Source organism: Maylandia zebra, linkage group LG22 (assembly GCF_041146795.1).
Source record: "Maylandia zebra isolate NMK-2024a linkage group LG22, Mzebra_GT3a, whole genome shotgun sequence".
Classification (NCBI taxonomy): domain Eukaryota; kingdom Metazoa; phylum Chordata; class Actinopteri; order Cichliformes; family Cichlidae; genus Maylandia; species Maylandia zebra.
This window is the reverse complement of record NC_135187.1, coordinates 27,067,700-27,086,739: the sequence shown is the minus strand read 5'-3', so window position 1 is coordinate 27,086,739 and position 19,040 is coordinate 27,067,700. Positions and strand designations below refer to the sequence as shown.

General features: G+C 39.8%; 1 protein-coding gene across 7 annotated transcripts in view; it reads right to left on the bottom strand.

Moving 5' to 3' along the window:
* Positions 1–9,705, bottom strand: part of LOC101477989 (receptor-type tyrosine-protein phosphatase U) — a 258,886-nt gene extending 249,181 nt beyond the window's left edge. For 2 of the 7 annotated variants that reach the window (XM_076878967.1, XM_076878969.1), the window contains exon 1: positions 9,219–9,705. In XM_076878967.1, the coding sequence (XP_076735082.1) occupies positions 9,219–9,288 (70 nt within the window). In that variant the 5' untranslated portion in view covers positions 9,289–9,705. The remainder of the gene's footprint in view (positions 1–9,218) is intronic. The other 5 variants (XM_076878966.1, XM_076878968.1, XM_004564402.4 and 2 more) reach the window with 4 other exon arrangements.
* Between the last annotated feature and the right edge of the window lie 9,335 nt (positions 9,706–19,040).

Here is a 19,040-nt window from a genome sequence, read left to right as displayed (position 1 = left end):
CTTTCAGAAAAATCAAAGGATTGATTTTAAGTGTGTTGTATTTTCCAACAAACACGGTAATAACGACGGCCCGCTAGCATGCTGTACCAAAAATAGTGCTTTGTTGTGTATCTGACGGACGAAAGCTAAACCAGTTCCACACCACTGAAGTTGCAGCATTTTTACAAACCAATTCTGATTCATCTGTTTCATTCAACGATCCGCTTTCACCCTTCTCATTCTCCGTCGCCGCCATGCTTTTTCCGCCATGTGCGTATGAAAACAAAGGCACTGCGCGTTTTACCCATATTCTATTGCGATATTTCATTTTCTTATCGTTGCCCAACATTATACCGGTGTTACCGTGAACGGTATGATATGGCCCAGCCCTAGTTGGATTTAGATTCATCTGCATAGTGAGTCTGCAGCAATTCTGCCAACTAATAGCAATTCTAATGAATTGGAGGGTGATGTGAACGCTTTATCCAACTTAGTTAATATGTAGGGGTGCAACGATATTCGTATCGATATTGAACCGTTCGATACAGTGCTTTCGGTTCGGTACGCATATGTATCGAACAATACAACATTTGTAATTTATTTTATCAATTTTCCTTCTGACGATGCTGTCTGTGTTCGACTACTCCGCCTAGGCTGCACTGTCCAGCGCAGATCCACTGAGCGCTCAACACAGACAGTATCATCAGAAGGAAGAGCGCAGGGCAAGCTAGCGAGACAGAAGTTAAGCTCTCCTTTTAACATGGACCTCCCCCACTCTCATTCAGATCTGGCGTTTGGAATTATTTTGGTTTTCATGTGACGTATGACCCTGAAGGTAAGCGAGTCATGGACTAAAGTAAAACAGTATGTTGGATGTGCCATGCAATGCTCAATTACATTGGTGTGAACTAGTGTGTTAGCGCAGTTAGCTCGTTAACGTGTTGGCCGTCTAGCCCCATGCACGGAGCGATCGGCGGTAGCTCGTTAACGGAGATTTGCCGTGTTGTGGCGTTAAGGTCATTTCAACGAGATTAACCTGAAAGCACTAGTGGGAACACAACGAATATGACTGCACATTTACGCAGACATCATCCTAGTGCAAAGACAAAAACAACAAGCATGCTACTAACTTTAGCCGAGTCATTTAGACAGCTGTTAGCACATGATTCTCCTTATGCTGCTGAGAATATAGCCCAGAAGAAGCGGATAGTATAGCTTTTATTTTGGAAAGAGCCATTTCTCTGTAATAAACTCTCTTTTCCAAAGATGAGTGATTCCTCAATCAGATACAGGGCTTGCAATATCGCTAGCCCGACGTCCTGGAGCTAGCGATTTTTTCAGTCGGGCTACCAAAATCTTTCTCTTCCCTGCCCGTCGGGCTATTGTAGGAAAAATATATGTCAATGCTTTTGCATTCTTTCGGAAATGTAGCTGGGTAATTATGTCATTGGCATCGGTGAGCCACTGTCAATATGTGACATATTGAAGTCGCGTTTGAATTTGCGCTTGTTTTTTTGCTTTCACTTTGCAATCGTGCGAACTGTGTATAGAGAGCGACAGCACTGATCTGTGAGTGATGATAATTTGTGCACCAATTCCTCTGACATCGTCTTATTAATCGTTAGCTTACTATGCAAACATGACAAGTGAAATCTCCCGCAGCAAGCTTAACCCCTGGAGGGTCCTAGAAAAATGCATACACTATTGGTCTTAGAGCCACAAATCGACCACGCCCAAAAAAGCACTATAAAAAATTTATATATTAATATTTTTTTCCACTTTAAATTAGCCAATCTTTTAGACCTACTTCTCCTTGAAATATTCATGTCAAGTTTTAATTACATTTCGCGGATTTTAACCCTTTATATCCCGGTTTCGTCACATGAGCGCACTGCTTTTTTTGCCCCAAAAAACAAAAAACTTGAATATTTTCCAAAAAAAACATTTGAGGTAATATTCAATTGTTATTATAATTAGGCCTTTGGATGGACTAAAGATTGGCACCAAGAGTCATTTCGATCGCCTTTTATTTTTTTTCCAGGAGCGCATTTCATAAAATGCACACTATCGACCACGCCCAAAAAGTGCAATAAAAATATTAAATATTAATTTTTTTTTTCACTTTAAATTGGTCAGTCTTTTAAAACTACTTCTCCCTGAAATATTCATATAAAGTTTTAATTATATTTTCGTTGTTTTAACCCTTTAAATTACAAAAAAACGAAAAAAAAAACTAAAAAACTAAATATTTTCCCAAAAAAACATTTGAAGTAATATTTGATTGTTATTATAATTAGGCCTTTAGATGGACTAAAGATTGGCACAAACAGTCATTTCGATCGCCTTTTATTTTTTTTTTCAGGACCAGAAAATAGTCTCCAGGCGGCAAATGCTCCTCCTCTAGCCCGGAATCGGTGCATGCTCCCGGGTTGACTCGCGACGATGACCGGGGCATGTTGCGTCGGACCCCTTTTTCCAACACACACATCCGGTACCACGTCACAACAAATACGTCATTTCCTGTTGATTTAAAAAAAAAAATCCAACCTCAAACGGTCCTGGGGCCGAAAATTGTCCCGCACGATCAGCGGGCGAAACCGCGGCAGCACGCCGGAAAAGAGGCGTCATTTCCCGCAGGTCTCTTTAAGCAGCCCGCTGTTTTCCAGCCCCGGGTCAAATGTGGAGCAAGGGCGCCACCCGGTGGACAAATAAAAAAATTACAACTCCAAGGCCAGTACTGCAAGCGGAAGCGGAAGCATTACCGATCGAGATCGATTTGACCGTATTTTTTTTGCCGTGAAAAATAGCGTTTATAAAGGGTTTCAATGGGGCACAAATCGACCCTAGGATCAATAGCGTAAGTTTATCGCTAGCTTAGCCCCTGAAGCTAATTTCCGGAAGTCATACTGAAATTTTAACAGTAAATGTGACCAAACTTTTTTTTTGCAGACTTTCGCTATATTCCATTCAACACTGTGCAAATGGCAGGTAATCAAAATTTGAAAATAGCCGAAAAATAGCCACAAATCGACCCAAGACCCTCCAGGGGTTTTAAACATGTGAGAGGTTGATCGCGCAGAGAATCGCTGAGCTTATGTGAGTGCGTGTGTAAAAGCATTTCAGTTCTGCTGAGCCAAATAAGACAGGTCAGGGTGAAGAAGTGACAGCCAAAGAAAAGCTTACCACAAAACGGAGAAGTTATGACAAATCAGACTATAAGGCAAAAAGAAAGTGCAGCTTTATGGTTTCATGGACAAAATAATTTCTGTGGCTGCAATATGACGAGCTAAATAACCAGGGCTGCACATAAGTGGTCCGCAGGTGCGCATTCGCTGTCAAAATAAAAAACACGCACAAGGGTTAGGGTTAAATTTAAAAACTGTACTTTTGAGTTAAAATATATATTTATAATTTTAATAAATGACAAATTAAAAATGCTTGAACATTTTTTTGTATCGAAAAAATATCGAACCGTGACACCAAAGTATCGAACCGAACCGAACCGTGAATTTTGTGTATCGTTGCACCCCTATTAATATGTTAACAGCTCAAACATTCACCAAGAGTAGTCCGGTGTTAAAACAGAAAGCAAAGTGGCAAAAGACTAAAATACTGTATACAACTGATGACTACTGAAGATACATCATACTGAAAGATAGATGGAGCACAAGAACTCGGAGTTCAACCGAGACGGGCACAATGAAGTTTGTTGACAGCGAAACTGCATTTCATCAACTCCAATTCCATAGAGAAAATTGCCTTCAGTACCACAGCAGCAGGCCTGACTTCTCCCTTCATGATAAGAGGAAATCATTTTGAGATAAACTGAAGTAATCATGCTGCAGTTATATATGTATAAAAAACCACTGAAGTTTGTGAACTCGGTCTGCCATTCGCAGGTCTGAGAACTTCCAAAAAGCCCATGAAGTCTTCACACTGTGATGATTACAACTAAAATTTTAATTTGGTGAAACACCTTTACAAGTTTGCTTTCGCCACGCTGCCAATGAAAGTCTGAGAGACGAACAGCATGAGTGACAACTAACAGCCAAGGCAATTAAAATTTCTCAAAAGCCATCAAAGTGGAGGATTGCACTGACTTCCACCTCATTCAGGGCTCCTTAGCTAGCACTCATTTGTCTGTCAGCCTGCTACTGACTGTCTGAATATGTCTACACATCTGATGCTTGACCTATCCATTTGAATGGAAAAGAAGCCCTCATGTGTTCTGTAATATTTATCCCACTTAATGCTATAGTGCTCATCAGAAAGGTTAAGAGTGAAACATTGGCTGTGCTTTATCATTTCAAATTGATCTTTTTTGCCATTGTATCCATTTTATTCAGCCAAACACATAATTAAAGTCAAACTATCTAACGGTCATAATTGAAAAGGCTTCTAAATGTCCAGTAGAATATGCGGATGGGTTATACTAAATCTATACCCTACATTCATTGGGTTTTTCTTCTTCAGTTTGAAACAGCACTTGCTCTTTTGTCATCTCATTATTGCAAGCTGCAATTATGCTGTACTCATTTTCTTTAAAAACGTGCAGCTATTATGGAATTCACAACTTTTGTATTAAAAAATCATTTGTTATTTCCCCCAGTAAAAAATCACATCTCATTATTGCTTTTTGTGTGAACACACACGCCATTTTCTCTATTTACAGCCCTCACATTTGCCCCAGGAGAGCTGTGTGTGTGTGTTGGACTATTTTAGCACTGAGCTGGATTCACGCCACTACACACCAAGAACTCCCCTCTTTACATCCTCCCAACAGACCATGAAAGCGCACCTTCTCGTGTCAGCGCTCACTTTCGTTGCGATCTTTTCCAGCTTACTTCCTCCAATATCAGAATCCTTGGAACCGCATGTCAGCGCTGCTTAGTGTCGGAGCTCACTCACGTGGTTTCGTTTCAAGATTAAATTACATTCTTGCTTTTATTCCTCAGAGCCCCCGCTAACAGGGGGCCGGGCACCTTTAAACAACACGCCAGGTGTCACCTCAGCGATCACACGTTCTCTAGGCCAGACTTTGGAGCTGAGGTGCAAACACAGCTACACTCGGCAGAATTATAAAGTGGTGCTGCCACTGCACCTTCTTGTGTTTTTGCTCCGATCAACATTAAAGCTGCATGACACAACTTCTTGGCAGCCTCAAAAAGGCAGCAAAAGGGATATGTTAAAACTTCAGTACCTGCAAATCCGACAACAAACTGCCAGGCTCAGTCTTTGATGATTTATTCCAAGAGCTGTGTGGGGAACCTTAAGTACCAACCAAAAGTGTTCTTAGCATCACATAACTACAATTGGCAAAAGTTTGCAGTGACAGCTTGGTCAGATGAATGACAAACGAACTCTGTAAAACACAACTCAAATCATTTTCCTTCCACCTTAAAGAATTTTCTCGAAGAATCTTTCCTCGTGTGAATCTACTGTAGATTGCAAAGCCTAGTTGTGAATATCAAGGAGGCATAAATAGAAACAATCTGATTTATATGTAAATCTCAATGTGTACCCACAAGTGGTAACCGTGATGATGCATTACAGTCCTATTTCCAAACGTTAAAGCATTAGTGTCTTAGCAACACATAGGCAGCCTGTCACGCAGACACCTAATCTTTAGGTCACTGTTGTCACTGAGAGATTAAGTTGCTGACCCCAAACTATAACGGCTCTTAACTTGAATCCAGCTGGGGAATTAATTCACAGTCTTTCACTCCCCTCGAGTCTTAAGCATAAAATACTCCAAAATACATTTCAAAATGAACAGGCATGTTACCAAGTTCGCTTTACTTCTGCTTGCATTTCATTCAGTTCAATTCAGCTTTCTACCTCAATATACTTACAATATTAGAAAGAAAATTCAACAATCACATGGCCCACTATGAGCAAGCACTTGGTGACAGTTGGAGGAACAACTCCCTTTTAACAGGAAGAAACCTCTAGCAGGACCGAGCTCAGGGAGGGGCGGCCATCTGCCACGACTAGTTGGGGATGAAGGGAAAGAGAAGAAAGCAAAGAAAGATGGGACAAAACAGGCAAACTGTGGAAGAGAGAGTCTGCATTTAAGAATTCCTAATGATTAAATGCAGTAGTGGTGTATAAACACACAGAGAGCAAAAAGAGATGAGGGAAAAATGAATGCTCAGTGTATCATGGCAAGTCCCCCAGCAGCCTAAGCCTATTGCAGCATAACTAACGTCAGGGTCACCTGATCCAGCCCTAACCATACGCTTTATCAAAAGGAAAGTTTTAAGCCTCATCTTGAAAGCAGAGACAGAGTCTGTCTCCTGAATATAAACTTGGAGCTGTTTCCAGAGTAGAGGGCCCTGACACCTGTTCTAATTTTGAAAACTCTAGGAACCAAAAGTAAGCCTGCAGTCTGACTCTGAAGCCCTCTTTTAGGATGATTAGATACTATGAGGTTGTTAAGTTATGACAGAGCCTGATTATTCAAGATTTTCTGCTTAAGGATAAAGATTTTAAAGCCAATGAGGAGAAGAAGCTAATATGGGGAAAAAAATGGTCTCTCAAGCCAGTCCCAGTCTAACTTTTCAGCATCACTCTGACACGTGATGTTGGTAATTTTTGATTTATTGCACGAATGGATGAAAACAGTCCAACATATTTGTTTAATGAGCACTTTGAAGGACATATCTTGGACAAAAATGACTTCTGAATTCTTCACAGTGTTACTGGAGGCCAGCAGTACAGTAACCGTAGTTTAGTGTGAATCTAGAATTGGAAAAGTAGAGGTCATCCAGGTCTTTATGTCTTTATTACTTTTCTGCAGTTTAACTAATTGGTGCAGTTATCTGGCTTCATGGATACATAAAGATGCGTCTCATCTGCACTGCAATGAAAATGTATGCAGTGTTTTCTAATACTATTGTTGACAACTTTAAACAACATGTAGAGGTCTTTATTTCTGATGCTATTCAACATGCTAAGGTTGCTGCTACCGTGATTTTTGTATCAATAGAAAAAAACAGCAAAATTTGCGACAATCATTTGATTATCTGATCCAAAGATAACTAATCGGTGAATATCATGGGTGGTGAGCTGTCTTTAGCAGTGAAACAACATGAGCAGTATCTCAAGTTATGATGCAGTAGTGCGAAATGCTTTAACGAGGTTATAAACACATGGAAAAAATGTTGGCAAGTAATGATAAGATTTAAAATTCCAGCACCCAATCAGAAGGTCTAAGAGTGCATGAGAATGACTTAAACAAGGGACATCAAGGATTTGCAAACAATCTGGACAGAAGCAAGAAGTAGGTACTCTTTCTGATATACATCCATATATAGATATTCAAAATGTTGGATTTTTAAAAAAAGATTTATCCGCATTTGGTGATGGCATTCCAAATACGAACGCTGTCGCCAGAGAATCTGCTCAGTGCCCTCTGGTGGACAAACCACTACTCATAACGTATAACTTTTTACATTTTTCATGTATCAACTGTTATTAAAGCCGATAGATCAGCAAATAACTGATATTGTTCGATATATGGGTCCAATCATCTTTGGGGTTTGGAAGTGAACTGACATTTGAAGAAAATGTATTGAGCTGTAGAAAATCACGTTGGACATTTTTTGCAATTTTATGACAAAGTCACACCATAGAAATTCACAAATTCATCTATACTGCATTGCAGTTTTGCAATGACAGCGTTCTTTGACGGATATACTTAAAAGAGAAGCAGCAGGTGAAAATGCACTTAGCAGAATCTGATTTAAATGTGAATTTACACACTTTTTCACTCCTACTGTGTGACAACAGCCTTCAGTCTGTCACAGAAAGGGCCGAGGTCCACCGCAATGACCCAAGACATATGCAATTAGAACTAGCTTTGACTTTCTCCATGGAAATCAGTGTCTAATCTTGGTGATATGAATAAAAAGAATGTGAATCAGTGGTGTTGAAACATTTTGTCTGCTATTTCATGCGAGATCAGAAGACAGGTGGCTTGTTACAATAAATCTTGCCCACAGAATCCACTCGATCCTAGAGAGCAGGGAGTGGCTCGGTGCACGGCTGTTCAGCAACTGGCTCTGGTGATCGTGTAACTGATACCTACGTACCAAAGTATTTATATCGCACTGCCAACATTCACACAAGCTGAAAAGCATTTGAGAAAAGTCAACTTGCACTTTCACATGAGACAAACTTGATAAGGGGCTGACTGCGGGCTGTTTTTTTTCTCTTTCTAATCTTATTCCACAAAATTCTTTAAAAGATAACGTCCCACGGCCTTTAGGAGTCTTCACACACTACTTCAGCCATTTAAGTGTTAAACTAGCCACAGGCAAAATGAAAAGGATTTGAACTCACAGCTCAGACAGGCTCTGTGGCTTTCAGGTAATATAGCTTCAAAATGTGTTTTCCTCTCTGAGAACACTTCAAAACTGTCTATCAAGAGTTTGACTGATCCACACAGAGAATATCTGGACCAGCTGTCAGTGCGGTTATTCCGAGCACAAACACTGACATTACTAATTCATCTCTATGGTTGCTGCTTTGTAGCAGCAGGCAACACACTCCAAAACAGCTCTGAGGGATGACTGTGTTACAAAGTGAACAAATCACCCGATGCATCCGCAACATAATCATGCAAGATGTTCCATCAGAGCTATTAACACACAAGAAAGTTAAACATCTGCAATATAAGATCCAATGAGGGATGACTTATTACTGAGAGGAGATTTACTTTCTGTGAGATGACACATTGGTTTAGAAAAAAAAAACACCCAATGAAGCCTGAACAACTGGAAAAATAGCAGTAAACGTCAAACGCAGGCAGACACTGCTGAATCCTCTTTCGTTTTCGAGCTTTTTGACTTTTTATATTTGATCTTGAAAACACACACACACACACACACACCACTGAGCACTGTCATAAAATGATGCTGTGAGGATGCAGGCAATGTCACGTTTAATGTCCAGTGAAATATTAACGTGCCACTGTTTAGACAAAGGACAAAGTTCACAGCACCGAAAGCGAGACGGGAGCGCGTTTAAACAGTTGAACGCGCACTCAGAGGCAACTTTTTTTTCAAGTTAGGGAACCACAGTCGGAGCAGAAGACAATTTGACTTCAGCATAAATCTGTAAATTGCAGGGACATGGCGGTTTTAACCCCTCACAGTCAACTTTAAGACTGTAATTCTTGCCTTCGGACTATGCCTCGCCATACCCAAACTAAGTATTTCTCTTTTCTCTTCTTTTACCTGTTGGTCCCTCCATGCTATCTGCGTAGATCCTGATGGCCAGCATCAGTAGCAATGCTGCTGAATACATGTTGGCAGAAGAAGTAAAGTCCAGCTCGTCACAAGAAGCAAATCCTAGAGGAAACTCCAGCAGCAGGAGCAACAACAGCGGCAGGACTGGAGAGAAGTTGCGCGCTCAGCTCCATTCATCGCCGCCTGCACTGATCCCTCCACATCCCGCACAGGGAGCATCTGATTTCAAGCTAAAGCGTTCAAAAGAGCCCCCCTTTCCTGTAACGGCTCCGCTACTTTTTTTCTCTGTGTGCACTGCGAGCAAGCGGGACGCAGGAATGCGGGTCTGCGGCGCCTCCATGTGGCGAGGAAGGGGAGCTCACGGCCGGAGAGCCACACGAAGCCAAGCGCTTGGTTTTAATTGCGCGGAGGCAGTCAGTTTCTTCAAGAATCACGTTTAACTCAATAAAAGAATGCAAAAATAAGGAGATAAGCCATGAAGAAAACAAAGAAAATAAAGTCATGATGTTTTTATATATAATATTATAAAAGGCAGAATTCATTTTTAGGAATCCCAGATGATGAAATGATAAGATAAATACTAGAAATATCAGATTTAAAAGTCAAAGTCATGAGCTAGTGTAAATGAAAATAAATTCAATTTTCGATTAAATCTGAATTCTGAATAAGAAAATTTTCAGGTAATGGAAAATGATTATTTGAGATTAAAAAGTGAAATGAAATCTGAAGCTACAATGGCCATTTAGTCAAACAGGAGAGAACAGCTGGTCAAGGGAGTCAGGGTTTGTCCAGGTGTCCAAGTTTAAAAATATAAAAAGAGTTTATACATAAGTTATTGTTTAAAATATTAAATAATAATTCCAGCTCTTACTGCAGTTTTGAATATGACTTTCTTTTCTTTTTTTTTAAAAAAAAAAAGCATAGCCTCCAAAGTTTGTGGGGGCGAGCTGTATCAGCACAATATTAAACATACATTTCAGGGGGATATTTTTCCTCAGTCTTCCCTTTAAGTGCATTTTTGGCTTCCAAGCAGCTTTATTCCAGCTTGGCCCTTGCTCTCCATTATTATGCTAAAAAGCAACAGATTAAATTCTGACTCACTTGTGGTGAGATATTTAAGCACTAACACCTTGCCAAAGGCTGCCCGAGCACTGTCTGCTCTCTGCGGTTGTATATATTGTGTATTAATATGATGTGGAAGAGCTGTTCTCTCTGTCAATATCTAGCATGCTGCTTTGTGGCAGCAGGGTGGCGATGTGATGAAGTGAGTGTGTTGTACCTGGACAGCTTGGTTTCAAGCCACCGATGAAAAGCCGATGGCAAAGTCAGCTGCTGATTCTCATTTTCCAGCTCCAGCAGTGCCATTCTGCAGGTGACCTCTGACTTTGCCTCTGGGGTTTGTTTTAATTAATGTTTGCTTAGCAGACATCACCGGCTTCTTGTTTGAAATATTTTTGAAATATTAGATACAAATAAATGATCATTCTTTATGAATGCATTCTGCTTCTTGTCTTTTTGGTCTTGATGATTTGATCCAGTCTCACTTTTCAGATTTAAGTCAACTTAAGTCAGAAACAACAACTCTTAACCCAAACAATGAGTTCCTCAGTTTTTGAGAAGCATTTTTGTGGTATGGTTTTGGTCCACTTGTGCCATTTGATGGCAAGGGTCACTGGAAATTAGGCCAGTAGTTCTGAAGTTTGTCCTATAAGGCAAGATTTCTACCCACTTTGGAGTGATCCATTGGAGGATGATAGCGCTGTCACAGTAATCAGATCTTGATAGTGTTGACAAGTGAGATTTAAACCACTGCCATCAGGAAAACACCAAATGAGGGACTGCCTTTTGGAGAGCAAATGATTATTGCCTTTAGCAGCATTTTAGAGTCTTGTAGAAAGAAGTGTACTGAAAATGTTCTGACACGTTTTTTTCTTGAAACTGTCATTCATCTACATTATGACTTTTAAGATAGAAAGAGCTGGAGGTACAGATTTAAAGATGGTTTGATTTTCACTCGGCATGACCAGGATTAGAAACAAGTATATCAGGTGGGCAGCTCAGGTTGAGCAGTTTTCAGGCAAAGTTGAGATGATTTGTGTGCAGAGGTGAAAAAATGGTGACTATGAAGCTGCCAGGAGGGAGGAAAAGAGGAAGACCAACTAGAAGGTGAATAGATGTAGTGAATGAGGACATGTAGGGGCTCGATGTGACAGAGGAGGATGCTAGGTAGATGGATGATCAACTGTGGCAATACCTAAAGGGACCTGTCAGAAAAAGAAGAAGAAGAAGAAGAAGTAGAGATATGGCAATTCATTTTTTCACAAGTATCCAATGGAAGGGGAGGGGGGACACTCATTCCAATATTTTGTGCATATAGCTTTCAGCGAGCAACATACAAAGCTTGATATATGATTTGGACAATCAGATTTAAAACAGCAATTCATGTCAAGATAAGTAATTTATCTAACTGCTGAACTACCTGTGACCCTTTCCATTGAGTGAAAGAAAAAATCAGACAGGCTTTTATGCTCTGCAAGCCAACAGAACAAAACAGGTGAAAACTGCTGAAGTAGACGTAATATCAGCTGGAATAATACCCAGATTTTGAGGCAGGGTCACTCTGTGAGATGGAGCTTTAGATGAACCTGGCAAAAAAAAAAACCCAGTGGTGATAGCTGACATGCCGTTTTAGCCTACAGGTTGTTTGGGAGGGTTCCCTTTTCTTTTTTGATGTACACGGAGGATTCAATTCCCGAAGTGTGACAGACTATAATCCTTTCATTTAGTTACCAAGTACATGAAAACTTCTCCCTTTGTTCACTCTAGTTTAGGAGGAAAGACCAACAGGGCTACTGGAAGAGTCTGTAGACCTTTCTTGCAGCCCTAGAGTTCTTCAAGCTGAAGCTAGCATTTAGAGGCCACAAAACTAAAAATGGGCACATGGCTCTGAAGGCTGCTCTCAAAATAAGTTCACCACAGTTATTTTATTGTGAATAATCCTACTACGGTTTCTAATATAATATTACGTTTTTCTATATATGACTTTTCTGATTTATAAATTATTTTAAAAAATAGAATACAGACTAAAACATCTAAAGTGTATACATAGAAGTAAAATGTGAATAATATAATAGCTTGGAAACCACAACTTGCTATTTTAATTCAGCACATCACAGTCCATAAGTCTCTGAGACAAACTCTGAAAACCTGCTCACAGGAGCATCGTGGATCGCCAATAAAGCCAGCACCGAGATTTACCAACAGTGTTAAGTAGAACCACACAAATGAGTTAGAAAAAACACTCACATTACCTGGTGTTGTACCACCCTTGTAGCAACATCAAGAAAATGATCCCAATATACAGCATACAATATAATACCTGCTTGTCTTCACATTTTTTGGTCTGAAAGTGAAATGGACTGTTGGTCCTTTTATTGATTTGAGCTCGGGTAAAGTAGTCCTAAGCCCTTACAGCTAGAAAGGCTGAGTAGTAATGCAATGACCCAGACTGTGAAAGGTACTTTTATCCTCTGGTCTTTGATTCTCTGCAGGACCATTCCAAAGTGACAGGGCCATAGTTTGGGAGTCGGTGGATAAATAGCCATGCAAACTCTGTGATGGTCACTCAGCCTTTTATTTTGAAAAATTACCAACCAACTGCAGGCCGAAGTGCAGCCAACTCTTCCCTATACCTGTTAGATTTGTGCACTGGCCCATATCCACTTGGCTGTAGCTTCAGATGGTAGTGAGCCATGTTGCTGCTCCAAAGACAGGAAAAGCAGGATCAAGACTCTTTATTACCCCTGCCTATGAAAAATTGATTTTGTGGCCTCAAGGCTTTTAACTTGTGTCTAGGAGATATTTATTTTAAGACGAGAGTAGGAGAAGGGAGGACGGGGGAGCTGCTTCATTTGCTAGGCTGTAATAATTCAATATAATTTTTTATACTATTGGGAGAGATTGATATATTGGTGTGAGTGATATAGTGGTCCACATGCCCTTCAAGTCTAATAACTTCCTCCATGTTCATGTTAACAGCTCGCCAATAAAGTACTTATATTACATGTTATATAACCAGTTAATTTGTTCACAGTAATTCTGCTATATTTCATGTCAGCTGTGTCACCTGTATTGTAGCTTGGAAACTATAAAGGCGGTAAGCTCAGAGCCCCAGCTGGTGATCATGATTAGGCAAACACCCACCAGCAGAAATAGCAATTTGTTACATCTGCAGAGAAGCACAGAGTTATTCTTCTTACATGGCCCAAAGTACCTATTTTTAGGGTTTGCATCACTTTCTTTCTTCCGGCCTGTTGCAGTCTCATGTCGGGCTTAAACATGAATTGATTTTAATTTGAACTTTTCTTCTATCAGAGAGAATTGTCTACTTGTTACAGAGTCATTCCCAGACATTGTCTCCACTTTAATTTCTGTGGGGAAGAGTATGTGATTTCCCCTAACCACTGACTAAAGCTTGTAAACAACTTGATGACACTGTTGGTCCCAAATATTGTGTTGACTGGCTAATTGTTTGTCTTCCTACGGCACTCGCTGGACTTGGGTATCGTGTTTAGACAAATTATTCAACTCAGTAAAGTAGATGGAGTCTAAGGGATGATTTTTGAAAACAGTTTCTGTGACTCTGCAGCATTTTTGTGCATAATATTTGATTTTCAAAGAGTGGATAAAACCATCTTTGAATATGCATGAACACCTTGAGTTGGTGCTTGACTACACATTCTCTTAATTTTAAGATTTTACATATCAGTACATAATATGTTTCCAGTCCTTACCTACATTTTGGTTTGGTTTAGTTTTTTACTAAACCTCTGAATAGAGTTTTAAAGGGGAAAATTTTGTGCTTTCTATATTATTGTTGCAGTTTTCAAGTCAACTAAAGCGTAAAACAAAAAAAAGCTAACGGCTACTTTCTTGATGTTTGAGAACTAATGTGTGTTGGCATCAGTCCAAAACAGGAGGTCAGCAGGTCAGTTAGTGCAAAGCTTTGCCATAGTGAGTCTGGGCAGGGTCAAACTGACGGTTTTTATTGTCAGTTTTACAGTTTATGGTTTATAAGGAAATATTGTTGCACCATAGGATACTTGTGTCACTTGTTGCTTACAACAACCTGCTACACTGTGGCTTAAATATTGCTGAGCTACCAGGAGTGTTCCGTTCACTGTCTACACTATGCTGTAGAAATTTCAATTGGAATCTGAAGGCTTGCGAAATCGGTTTAACTTTATTTTACTCTGTTTGGTTGACCACTCATCTCACAGGTGTGGGTGGGGCATTTCAAAAGTAAAAGTGGCTTCAAGTCCTCATTCTCCAAAGGTCTTCAGGCAGGAGCGTGGGACAGACACAAAGTTTAAGTTCTGTGTCCTGAGTGAGGACGTTAAATGGTTATCAGGCACATACGAGGAACACAGCTGAGTAACAGCAGATCAGGATGGATAAAAAATGAACCGTGCTGATATGAGCAGAAGAAGACGTTGCCAAAAGATATTCCTGATCAAAGGGGTGACATTTTCTGGAGCAGCAATCAAAACCACTGTTTTGCCCGCAATGCGATGTAAGAAATTCTTCTAATAGCACTAAGGCAGTCAAGCGTAGCCTATAGGCCTCATTAGGAAAAATATAGCTGGCTGTCATGGCAAATATAAAAGGAATAAAGGTTTGGCTCCAGAACCAAAACAGTGAGAATGTCTTCAGTAGAGATGGAAAGCATCTGTTACATAACATTTAAATATTTTACTGTGATGATCATCGGTGCCAAAAGCAGACCTGACTGAACACCAGAATCCTCAGAGGGGTGCTTTCAATACAGAGGATCATTTACAGTGGTGGTGACCTACTAATCATAAGTCATAATTAAGACACAAAACTAATGATCAACAGGAACATCTTTCTTCCTCTACATCAACATTTTATTGACCTATCCATTGACCCTGACCTTCTTGAAGGCAAACATATTTTTGAGGCAATTTGTGAAATAACTGATGATGTCTGCTAAGACCAGTAGAGGTCACTTAATAAAATGTAACTATGGGTTGGTTCATGTAAGATGTTCTTTTTCATTTTTTATGGAGAGCCATTAGGGACAGCTATTAACTCATTCACTGCCAGCCATTTTCAAATGGCTGGCAGTGAAACAAAACAAGACTTGCACCACATTTTTGTCTCACTGCGCAATCCCTTACGTGCGCAAACCCTGCACCTCCTTGCAGGTCTACTTTTACTGCTGGTGGGCTTCAGTTCAACTTACGTTGACTGCTATTGACGTCTATAGACGTCAATGGCAGTGAATGAGTTAACACCGTTTCTACCTGACATGCTCAGGCTACACATTTCAGAAGTTTCTTTTTAGCTATATATACTCTTACAGGTGCAAGCTTTAATATGTTAGCTGGTGAAGAGAAACTTTAATTTCAATTCAATTCAATTTTACAATTTCATTTTTTAATAAATAAAGTATTTAATAATGCAATTTTATTTCTCTTGCACCAAATCACAGCATCACTTACCTCAAGGTGCTTTATATAGTTAGGTAAAGACCCACCAATAATACAGAGAAAACCTTAACAATCAGATGATTCAATATGAGCAAGTGCTGTGGCAACAGTGGGAAAGAAATACTCTCTTTAAACAGGACGGAAACCTCTGGCAGGACCAGGCTTGGACAAAGACCTGCTGCGGAAGAGAGCCATAAATTAATAATAACCAATGATTAAATGCAGAGTCGTGTATAAACAAGTAGTGAGTGAAAAACTGTGAATAAGGAAGAAACACTCAGTCCGTCATGAGAAGCCCCCAGAAACCTAGGCCTATTGCAGCATAAAGAAGATAACTGCCTTCATGGATAGATAAAGTTGGGTATCATCTGTAAAGAAGTGAAAATGTATGCCATGCCTTCTAATGATACTAAGGCAAGCATGTATAATGTAAAGAGAAGTGGTCCTGGCACTGAACCCTGTGGAGCTCCATATGTGGAACTCTCCATTTACATGAACAAATTGGAGTCTACACAGATATGATTCAAACCACTGCAGCGTAGTACCTTTAATACCTACAACATGCACTGATCACAGGTGGTCAACAGTACTGAAGGCTGCACTGAGGTTAAGAATGACAAGCACAGAGATAAGTCTACTGTCAGGGGCCATAATAGAATAGAATAGAATAGAATAGAATTCAACTTTATTGTCATTGCACATGCACAGGTACAGGGCAACGAAATGCAGTTTGCATCCATCCAGAAGTGCTTTAGTGATATAGATATATTACAATATATATTAGCAATAATATAGATATGTGAGTATATTACAGAAATGGGTCTATTATGTTATAATGTACACGGTATGAGGTATGTTGTGAATATTCTATAACTCTAGGTATGTACAGACTGTAGTGAGTACAAGCTATGTACAGGCTATGAACAGGATATAAATATGAAAAACTATACAGAATATGAAATAAATAACTTTACAGAATCTGAGATATACAGCTATACAGAAATGGGAACTATGCAAGTTGTAAACAGTTGTAGGATTAAAAATTATCGAATGTACAGAATGATTATTTACACAGAGCTATACAGTAGTGCAGTTAAGATAAGTGAGATATAATTCCTACAGAGGCTATATAAAGTGCTAGAAGATCCTTTGTAACCTTCACTGTTTTTGTTCTGTGACAAGCTCTGAAACCTGTCAGAAACTCTTCAGATAAGCCATTTCTCTGCAGATGATCATGTAGTTGTTTTGTGACTACTCTAAGAATTTATGAAATAAAAGGAAGGTGACTTTAATACCACACAGCAACATATATGCATGCAATTTACTACTTTGGTTATCGTGGCAATATTATTTTAAGTTGATATAGAAAATTCTCCCAGGAGAACACTTACATACTATTATGCCAGAGCAAAATATTCTTTTAAAATCCTGTTTTTTGTCAATTAGTTCTAAATAATAAGTAATCAAAACAAACACCAAGGATCGTCTGTATATACTGAATTCTTGGCCAGTTTTCCTATAATTTTACTTAAACACCGGACTATATTACACAGATTAAATCCTATCGTACATCGAGACCAGTGCACTCCTGGTGTATGGTGTTCTAGTTTGGGTGCACAAAGCTACGGACACCCTACCAGGAGTGCACTGCTGCTGCTGTTGTGGTGTTTGTGTTACATTTGAAGTGATTTAATATGAATGGAAAGGTAAACGAAGGGTTGCAGAGGAAGCTTTTGAGCAAGCGGATGCTAAGCTGCTGCGGTAGCACTTTTTATCACACGCTTCCTGAGTCAGACCTTTAGCTGTGGTCTTATTATTCACAATATGTTCTGTATACAAGTAGCTCAGTAGATATAAGTCACTGGTCAACATGAGGTCTCGGCTGTTTCATAATTTATCTGAGCAGCAGAGCAGATAGCCTGTGTTTCCACTTGTTACTGCGCTGCATAAATTACATCTAACGTTTTAGTATAAACAGCCTGTTTTTAATGTTAGGGTGGCCTATTTTTAATCAGCCATGTGGTCAAATATTCACACCAGATTGTGCTTTCCTCCACAGCCAACAGATTTTTATTTAGAGCGGCCTGCTTGACAAATCTGAATTGGTACAGAACACACCACAAAAACAGTACTTACTTTCATGCATTTAAAAAGTTTGACCACTCATTTTTCACAGTTATTATAGTGCATGGTGACAAATTATAGGCTCAGTTATGTAAGCACTGGGTATTCAGCACAGTTCTGCATGCACCTGTTTTTAGCAAGTAATGCGGGTGGGCGGGAAATACCAATGCAAATGCCTGGGGTGGTATGCAGGGAAGTAAAGTTTGGAGCGTTAACTGCAGTCACATCACAGTGTCTACAGTGGGTTGACATTTTAACCGCTGTTCTGCTAATGGAATGTAAGCAACACCTGCAACATTTACAAAATGTGTATGCAATACTCTCTACGCATTGGTTAATGTGCTCAATAAAAAAAAAAAGAGAGAGAGAAAGAGTGTCATGGTCCCCGTGTCTCGCCGGCTGACCCCACGCTAGGTGACATGTTTTGTTTTCTGCTCCCTGTCTCTCTCTCCTCTGCTGGGGCAGTGCTCATTACTGGCTCCCGCCCATGGCCCAAGCCCCTTTGTTCAGTCACCACACCTGCTGATGATCCCCAGTACTCCTAAGTCCTACTTAATAATAATAATAACTTTATTTATAAAGCGCTTTTAAACAAAGTGCTGTACAGCTATTTGAAACTAAAAAGAGGAATAAATAAAAGGGATAAATAGCAGTACAAGTAAAAACACAATACAAGTTAAAAACAAAAAGAATTTGAAAACTAAAAGACGTAGAATTAAGACATGTAAGACAGGGTGAACAGATGTGTCTTCAACTTAGTTTTAAAAGCCTCCACAGAACATGCCTGCCTAATATTTTGAGGGAGGTTGTTCCACAAGAATGGGGCACGAAAAGAAAAAGCACGCTCTCCAACTGTCTTTTTTCTGGCTCTAGGAACCTCTAGAAGGCCAGAGTCCTCAGATCGTAGAGCACGGGATGGAACATAAAGGTGTAAAAGGTCGGAGAGGTATGAAGGTGCCAATCCATTTAAAGCCTTGTAGATGAGCAGCAGGACCTTAAAATCTGCTCGAACCTGAGTGAAGAGATCTCAGAACAGGTGATGTGCCCAATACTGACCACAACTTCTTTATAGCCCAGGCTGGTAGAGGATCCAAAGAACAGGTTGTACATCGAGCTGCTTTTACAACCTTAGTTAATACGGACAGGGAAACAACCTTGAAGTCAGAGAACAGTT